A 9,486-nucleotide genomic window follows, 5' to 3' on the forward strand; every position below is an offset into this window, starting at 1 on the left:
AGAAAAAAAAAGTTCATGGCACCAGTCCAGTGTGCGACCCATATATAGACCTATACTGCATTTATATATTCATCCTTTAAATTTATACTTTTTTGTCTGATAAAAATTCTTCAAATATGGTTTGGGTGAAGGGATACACACTACTCCTCTTTAAGTTGTCTAGGTAATCATGGAGATGCAACGTTTACTCTTATTTTATATTGCTTTTTCAATATTTTCCACAAACATTCTATGGTTTGGGTATTGGCATTTGTATCAGGATCAATAAATCATTTTTGATGATTCATAGTATTGTGTATGTATCCTTCATTGTTTATTGACAAATAAGCGTTCCATTCGTCACTGGATTATACTTCCTAGTTCTACTTCGTTTTTAACTAAAGGAAGTAAGGTTGCTTTTTCACATTTTTCTAAGATAAATAAACGTCGTTCCAAAATATTTTTTTGCAACTAAGTCCAAAAACACACCAGCCAGATACACGTGTTCCATAATTTTTTGCGCCCACTATATTATTATCTTCGGTATCATCACTATACTTTTCATTTTCCTCATTTGGTCTAATATCACCACATTGAAGATGACCACGGTTGTATTTGCATTTTCCTTTGAATAACGACTCATCGATTTGAACTATCATATCTTTTCCACCTTATTTTGATCACATGTCAAATTTATTAATAGTCATATTGCGACATAAATTTAACCAATCGACAACTGTATATATACTTTGGGTAGTAAATTACACACAGATAAGGATAGGTCAATTATCAGTAGGTCGCACATTGAACCAGTGTCACAGATTATTGAAACAAAGTTTCAAGTTTAAATGTATGAAAAAAACTAATAATGTTACTTGTTAGTGACCAATTATTTACAACTGTATTTAGGAAGAGTATACACAATTTGAATGTTAGCAAGGCGTTCTATATTTATTTAGGCCCCAAATCTAACCCCTTAAGACTTATGCTTATTTAAAACAATTGTAAATACAAAAAAAGGACTTATATAAATATTTATTGTTGTTGTATTGACCATTAACATTATTTATTCATAAAAAAAACCAATTGATATTAATTACTAAAATGTTTTAAATTAATTAAAATTCCAAAGAAATTGAATGTATTTAGTATTTTTTTTTTCAGGTTTACTTTTATGACATAAATGAAACAATTGATGAGATACCTATCAAAACTTTACATATACTTGAAGCAGAATTTCTTAAATTAAAATGTGGAATTCTGCATTGTGGTTTGAGCAATTTAGTTCCTTTAGGTGCTTCAGATGGAATATGGCCTAAATTTAGTTGTGATCGTCTGATTGAAGAATTAAAAAAATATCCTTCAGTATATTTCTTAAATCAGGTAAATCCTCAAGTTAATATTGACTATTAATTATGAATTTATATTGTTAATATGTTTTACTTTTAGGGAAAGAAAAATGATATTGCATTAGGAGAAATATGGGTCAGAGTCATAGACATCCCGCGAGCTTTAGAACCAATACGTGCACATTGGACAAATATAAACAGATTTATGATAGAACAAGGTTTTGCTTTAAGTAAAAAACAGTAAGTTAGTCACATATTATTTTATCATTAAACTAATGTAACAACATTAAGGAATAAAAATTATGAGAAATTAAAAAATATGATGATGTATAAAATGTATTTGTTTATTAGTAGTATGTAGTATCAAGCTAACTATGTCTTACAAGTTCAAACTTAAAGTTTTTACTAACTCCCTAATTTCTTAACTATACCTTATTTTCAAATTGTGTCCTTCCCATCTAGTGTTAAATTTTTTTGAATATTATTTCAATCAAATATAGTTTATTGTGTGGCAAGGGCAGGAGTAGCTCAGCTATTTCAGTCACAGGTGACATTAGTGGTTCTGCTTGCATGCTAATTTGCCTGTGACAGAAAATGTCTTCCAGCACTTCAATTGTTGCTACTCAAAATAATGGTAATTCATAATGAACTGTTCTTGTTGTTCTTCGTATCTAGATTCACCAATGTGGTGTTTCATACAAACAGCACGGGAGTAACCAACCTACCAGCCAATATTTGATATAATAGATAAGATGTATCTAAACGTTCATAATTATTATTCTGATTCGGACTGTAACCTTTCTGCAATGAATATTTTCACTTTTTTGCCTGCTGCATTCCGAGATTCTTACTTTACCGCACACCTGGTGAAAAAAAAAATTTACTGCCCATTAGACAGAAAGAAGTTGTTTTCAAACGCAATCAATCTGCATTAAAAATTAAACTTTCAGTGCAGACGTAATAAAAAATGATCATCTTATGGTTCATTTTAAATATTTATTTGAATTGCAATAGTATATTAATATTTTTATAGTAATTAGCATTATAATGACCATATATTTTTGCCGTGATAAAAATAATTTTTTTATAATATTATTTTAAGTATTATATGTCAATAATTTTAATTCTATACTTTCTTTATTTTTTCAGAGTTAAAATGGTAAGTAATCTCAAAGCAAAAATACCTGTTAAGAAAGCAAAATAATGGTGTTAGCATCTTTGTTTTAATAAAAAAAAAACATTCATTTTAATATATTAGGTATAACTAAACACAATTCTCAGCCAATGACCTAGATACCGAGGCTCGTTTGTCATATATATATATAAAATACAACTTATATTAATTAAATATTAAAGTTAAAAGCATTTTTATATGATACAATAAGTTTTATACTTGTTAAGTTAAGTGTTCATACTGTATCTAAAAAATATCTTATATTGTTTTCTTAAGTTAATTTATGTTATATCATGTAAATGAATATGTATTAACATAAAAAAAAAATATTATGTAATTTACTAATAAAATTGCGTATTTTTTTAAACTTAAGTTCCTTATCTCAAATGAAAACAAATTTAAATGTATTATGACTTAAGTTGGATAATTGGTAAGAAGGCATAAATTACTTATATCTTAACAAATTCAAACTTACAATACTTTTGTTTCATGTTTTCAATACATTTTTCAGTAAATTATAATATAATATAATATCATTATCATTGGCTAGTTATAAAAGAAGATACAATTTAGTAATTAAAAAAATTTAGTGAATCGCATTTAATTTTAAATATAACTGACATGTATCCAAGATAAATTAATATTTTAATTTTGAAAAGTAAATTTAGTATGTTATGCATGTGTAAAATAGAATCAATGTTGGTTGCATGAGTGAGTTTCTTTATATAGCCTCCACTTAACTAAAAATGTAAGTTATAAAATGTGAAACCTACCTTAATATATTTTATTCTTGCCATGTTATGAATATATTTTTGTTTAATTTTTTGCTCAACATTAAAAATGATCACTTTATTACAATAATAATAGTGTACAATTTTAAAAACAATAATATACCTACATTGTTATACATTAACAAAGTTGTTCCCTATATTTTACTATACTACTTCTGTTCAACTCACGTCGGTATTAGTTGTATCTCTTATATTTTATACTTTTGTGGAGAGCTTGCCATCAAAATGTTTTCCAACAGGATGGCGAATATTCAACAATACGCTCTCAATCAGAACCAGAATTCAATTACTCTAGTGTATCTAAAGAAAATGATGAATTTGTTAACTCTTGGATGCCTCCTAATCGTTTGGTTAAATCTCAATTTAATGCTATTGTGACAAATGTTGATTTGGAATGCCATATCAACTTTCAAATTTTGGACGACGGTATGAAAAAAAAAAATAATTAAAATAGTATTTATTTAAATTTTGTAATATTATGATTATTATACTAGAAACTCCTCAATCACTACAGCTTGTTAAGGACGAATTGAATTACATATTTTCTAATAGCCAACCTGAACCAATAAATATGGAATGGAGTCGAGGACAGTCGGTTATAGTTAAATACTATCAAGACAATAAGTGGTACCGAGGAACAATATTAAAAGTTTGTATTTTATTTTTGTTAAGTTAAATGTTTTTTTTTCAATTATATTATTATAGCCAACTAACTTTGGTTAATTCAAAAAAAAAAACAACTACAAAATCTGAAAGTAATATTTTAAAACTATATTTGCCATCCAAGCTTATATCCAAGGCTCAGAATTATAGCACTAAATATAACTGAAATATGCGCTATAATATTACTTAAACATATAATATGCCATAGATAACATGAAAAATAGCAAAAAAGAACATTAAAAAAAAAATTGTTCTATTAAAAATTTGAAAAAACTTATATTTATTTAATAATTATTAGACAAAACTACTGAATAAAAATATATAAATATGGTTGATAAGAAGTTATAATTGTATATACTGTCCGATGGGCCAATGCTCAATACCCCGGGCTATCTAAAAATATAAAACATGAAATAAAAGTTTGGGTATTTTTCTTATGGGTACATAAATAGTAAATTGTTTCTAATTAAAAAATAAATCATTATATTATGCATATTAGCAAAAAATAGCAGTATAAGATTTCAGGTTTAAAGTCCCTGGTGAATAAAACAAATGTAGATATAGCATCTGTATCCTATAATAATTAGCAAATGTTATAAAATTTTAGCCCTGCAGTCATATCCATAATTTGTTAGTCAACCTTTTGAAGTCTACCTACTCATTAATATATTATTTATTATAATACATTTTAATTTAAAACTACATACTGGTATATAAATGAAATAATTATATTTATCTATTTCTTTTAAGACAGAAAGTTAACTAAAAATATTATTCATAAAGCTTAAGTATAGGCTAAAGTCTTGACTAGTTAATTCTAATTAGATTAGGTGAACATATTAGGTGCATATTTATAATGAAATTAATTTTGGTGGGAAAAGGGAAGTCATAAAAAAATTAAACGTATTTTCGTTAATCTTCACATTGAAAAATAAGTATGCAATATAACGGATAATGGTTAACTTTTTTCATAAAACTATAATGTTTTTACACGCGCGTACCCACATTAGATAACGTCATACAGTGCCTATATAGCCGACCATATTTTCTGTGCACACTGCACTGCGTCATTTTAAATTTCTAACGGAATTTAAATATTTTTTTTCCAAAATTCTCAAAATTTAATAAAAGTATTATAAACTAAGGTATACTACTGTTATAGTTGTTAACATGTTAACAAAGTATTTGATTCTACCACATTTCATGTATTGTCTGTACGGCCATAGTCATTTACGTTATTATCTAAAATCTAAATTAGCCACATAATTTATATTTTATGGGACTCGACCACCGTCCGCAGTGGCACGCCGGCTAACACATTATTTTAACGTTGTGGTATATTTTCTATACAATTGACGACGACGTTGTAAATTATTATTTAAATCTATGTTCTAGATAAATGAAAATGGAGAGTTTACCGTACAGTTTTACGATTACGGCAACATCGAGACGTGTACGCACAAAGAACTCCGGTCGACCTTGCACACGACCGAAGTGCCCCAACTGTGTCACAGGGGATTCTTCAGTGCCATTTTGCCGGTACGAGGACGATTCGTCGACGTCGGAGCCTCTGTCCAAGCAATCTATATACTAATTATTATTCGATTAATTTATAGATTACGAAAAATGGGAAATGGCCGATACCGTGGCTCGACCATATACACAACTTAATCGTCGATAAAACGTGCCGTATGACGATCGACGAGAATCTGTCGACCGACGACGTCTATGCGGTGAGTAGTGTGTTTTTACCATACATCTTGATATATTTATTATTTTTTATTGATCCCGATAATATGAGAATAGTAGGTATAGGTGGTTAGTAAATTTAATATGAACTATAATATAAATGAACATTGATTACCTATATAATAATAATAATAATAAACTGCGTTTTTATACTTTTTAGATTTTTTGGTTACAGAATAACTTTACTTACTTACGTGAAACCTTGTTTTAAATTTTCAACCCTTAGCTATAAAAGTTGTACATTTTATAAATGTTGGCAAATTCTAACTTTAAATGCTTGTAAAAAGAATTGTGCCTTTGTATTTTTAATACTTTTCAACTGCTATTGTTACAATATATCAGGAGTCTTTTTTCACGCTTTTCAACCAAACAAATAAAATGTCATGGTGTAAATTTAAAGTATCTACAGTAATTCATTTTTGAGTTACATTAAAAACCAAAATCGATTTTGTCAAAAACCGATTTTCGTAAAAATTACCTACCGTTTTTCCTTAATTTGTTTTTTTTTTTTGGTTTTCGCGGCGCTATGAAAACTACTGGGAATTTTAAATTTGGACCTTCCGAATGCACTAACTAGTTTCTCTTTCCCATTGAAAAAGATACCGAATTTGACTATTTGGACTACTATAAATTATAGTGTACAGACACAAATAAAAAAACTAAATATTCTATCCTCCAACACTTGTAAGAATAATTAATAATAGTGTGCACTGTTTACGTGTAGATCAAGTCCTTAAAAATAGTTGAAGACAATATTGACGTGTTTCAATATCTGGTGACGGAAAAAATGGCGTACTTCGAATACGTTTCGTCGTCGATCATTGATCTGGTGGATACAGACGAAATAAATAATGGTGACGCAGCCGACGACACTAAATGTGACGGGGCCAATGACAACATTAGCAACGCGACATACGACAACGGTCACGATGACTGTACGACGTACGTCGATGGCGGATCGATCTACGACAGCGGCGGGCTGACTTACGGCGAGCGTAGACAATCCTACGACGACGGTGGTAGACAGACCTATGACGACGGTGTGGCGCCAGCGAACGTGGTAGCCGAAGAGCGGCGGGCGACCAGCGTTGGTGCGCCGGACGCATCGGTGGTGATATTGGACGAGGACGACGGTGAGGAATCCGATTATTCAAAGTTCTGTCTGGAACGCAACGAAGTGGTCGAAGGCACCATGTGCCGCATCACCGGACCCACTAGCCTCACGTTGGTGATCACCAAAATTGGTGGTGTCGACCTGATCGTCGCCAAGAACAACATGCACAAAGTAATGTCCGACAAATGCAGCACCTTGCCGCCGCCCAACCACATAAAACCAGGTATGAAACGTAGACGCACGACTAAGGCGTATTCTAAAGGCGCATTCACAGCTACGTCCTGTGTTGTGTTGTACGAGGGCTTGGTTACGACTGGTAATCAATATAGTTTAAAAGTTGAGCAGTATTCAATTATTGGTATACTCGGTTGCAACTTGGTTATTACATGATACCAAAAAAGTAATATCCAATCACAATACGATTTGATCGACACGACACGACACACGACGCAGCTGTGAATCTGGCTTAAGGTAGGTGTGATGTGGCCTTTCTGGAGAGAATAATATAAACTGATAAAGTCATACAATTTTTGGCCGATCGCTGAGATGCATTGGCGCAACTAGGGTTGGGGTGGACTATGAGTCTTAGTCCCCTTCCAAAATATCCCTTATTGATTTAGATACAAGCCCCCTATGGGTTATTTCAAATAAATAGTTTTGTTGCTGTAGCCCCCCCCAAAAATTTTAAACCTAGTGGCGCCTATGCTGAGATGTCCTCGAATTGTTTAAAAAAAATAGTTTTAAATATAACTAGGTATAATAGTTGATCTCTTGATGTTTCAAAAACAATTTTTCGTATTATCACAAACAGAATATTTAAAGCTTGTATTTCAATTTTATTTTAAGTAACAGGTAACAAAAAATTATAACGTTTTATTGACCCATAGGTCGTGACATAATCCTATATGGTGAATCTATTCTATATATATATTCTGCGCCACCAGGTCGAACTACGATTCCCGGTATTTCTTTTACCAATTTCTATAAATGAATAATTAAATTTCAAAAATTTGATAGTATCGAATAATCCCACCGAAAATTCGTTTTTAAAATCTTCCTACTAAATTTTTATCGACAATTCATTTTTTTGATACATTTTCCTGTATACAACCTTAATTCGGATTGTCCGTATAATTTATTTCTTGAGCATTTGACGAGTTTCGATATTCCGTAATGTCGTAGGCATAAAAATTGGAACAAAACAATAGGTAAACAATGTATTTACTGCAACACTGCTAAAAAGCCCACCCACACGCCCCGGCAAAAACGTCCGCACTTTGGCTGCGCATAATTCGCCCTATGATTAATAATTGCGTATCGATAAATTATTTCTGCCTATAAAATTATTGTCCATTTTTTTTCAGGCACTGCTGTCATTGTTTATCACAACGTGCTGTGGAGACGCGGTCTCGTTGAAGACGGCGGAAACTCGGTATTTCTGGTCGACTTTGGCATGTCCATCAAGCTGGTAAAAAAAAAGTAAGCCCGCACTCGCAGTTGAATATAATATATTTTAATAATTAATTATATTGCGCTAAGTCTCATATTACTCGACGACAGTCATCTGTTGTCGGACGGACAACATTGTTATTATTATCATATTGACATTGGTTTTTTTTTTGTTCGCTTCCGACAGCGTGAGACGGTGTATCGCGGAGTTTTTCGAATTGCCGATGTTCACGATCGACTGTCGGCTGGAAAACGTCAGGCCGAGCGACGACGCCGATGCCAAAGACGTCGTTGACAAACTGTCGAAAACGCTGAGGGGCGTCAGTTTAAAAATCATCGGAATCGTACGTATATATTATTATTGAAAGAGTTTTGTTGACGGTCGTTTTTAAATTCGTTAACGGGCCCACCGTCGACGTGCGTTAAATCCGTTGTAACAATAATATTACAACCGTTATATAATATATATATTATAAACGAAAGTCGAAAACGTTTGGTTTACAGAGCGAATCGGACGACGGCGACATCGTCGGCGTGGAGTTGTATAACAGAAAAGAAGAAATTGCATACCAGTCGCTGATCGACGCCAAATTGCTGATTCCCGCCGAGTGATGAGTTTTTAATTAACCGTCCGCAATAACGCGTCTTCCAGTGCGCGTTTGTACACACATTTTTAATTAGATTTTAAGTTAAAGATTAATAGACAATTTAATTTATTTGATTTAACGAAGTTAAATATAACTTACAGGGTGAATGTGCTATAGCTATAATATATAATTATTATACTCTCGGTCGGTCTTGCGATATATTTATTACGGGTGGGGCTATGTAAGATCGACCGAAAGCCTCGCGTAATCTTAAATATTGTGATGTGCAAACAAAAGTTAACTATTACTACCCGCTATATAGGTATATATTTTGTTACTTTTTTACTTTCGCTATTGTCGATAATGTATTATTAGTTTTTTAAAACCTTACTACAACTATCCGTTGTGTGTGATTCGTTCGAAGGACATCGAACTAATACATATCGACACAGTTTTTACACACAGTATTTTGTTAAATTATATTTTACTTTTGTTCTAATGTTTTTTTTTTTTCATAAAGTTTATTAGTCGAAAATTCGATTATTTTTAAGGTTTATCGCGGCTCATTTCCCGCTTTACTGAAAAAGAATGAAAACGTTTAATATTTTTCAATAAAGAAACTTTCTCATAG

General features: G+C 31.4%; 2 protein-coding genes across 2 annotated transcripts in view; both read left to right on the forward strand.

The window, feature by feature from the left end:
* The window catches only part of LOC115033014 (tudor domain-containing protein 1-like), a 9,733-nt gene extending 8,341 nt beyond the window's left edge, over positions 1–1,392 (forward strand). Inside the window, exons 10-11 of the mRNA XM_029486288.1 lie at positions 889–910; positions 1,144–1,392. Of these exons, the coding sequence (XP_029342148.1) occupies positions 889–910; positions 1,144–1,392 (271 nt within the window). The remainder of the gene's footprint in view (positions 1–888; positions 911–1,143) is intronic.
* LOC100158953 lies at positions 1,121–9,485 on the forward strand. The gene is made up of 11 exons (XM_029487801.1): positions 1,121–1,362; positions 1,429–1,568; positions 2,478–2,487; positions 3,533–3,719; positions 3,788–3,942; positions 5,352–5,495; positions 5,573–5,689; positions 6,430–7,042; positions 8,184–8,298; positions 8,456–8,612; positions 8,773–9,485. The coding sequence occupies exons 2-11, from the start codon at positions 1,534–1,536 to the stop codon at positions 8,878–8,880; spliced, it is 1,641 nt and encodes a 546-aa protein (XP_029343661.1). The 5' UTR covers positions 1,121–1,362; positions 1,429–1,533; the 3' UTR covers positions 8,881–9,485.
* Position 9,486: the final 1 nt, after the last annotated feature.

This window comes from Acyrthosiphon pisum, chromosome A1 (genome assembly GCF_005508785.2).
Source record: "Acyrthosiphon pisum isolate AL4f chromosome A1, pea_aphid_22Mar2018_4r6ur, whole genome shotgun sequence".
NCBI classification, from domain to species: domain Eukaryota; kingdom Metazoa; phylum Arthropoda; class Insecta; order Hemiptera; family Aphididae; genus Acyrthosiphon; species Acyrthosiphon pisum.

Excerpts from the sequence above, each read along its gene's own strand:
- LOC100158953 (XM_029487801.1), top strand. The coding sequence starts at position 1,534 with ATGATAGAACAAGGTTTTGCTTTAAGTAAAAAACA. Across the intron at positions 3,943-5,351 it reads ACCGAGGAACAATATTAAAA|ATAAATGAAAATGGAGAGTT; the intron begins GTTTGTATTTTA and ends TCTATGTTCTAG. Across the intron at positions 5,690-6,429 it reads CGACCGACGACGTCTATGCG|ATCAAGTCCTTAAAAATAGT; the intron begins GTGAGTAGTGTG and ends GTTTACGTGTAG.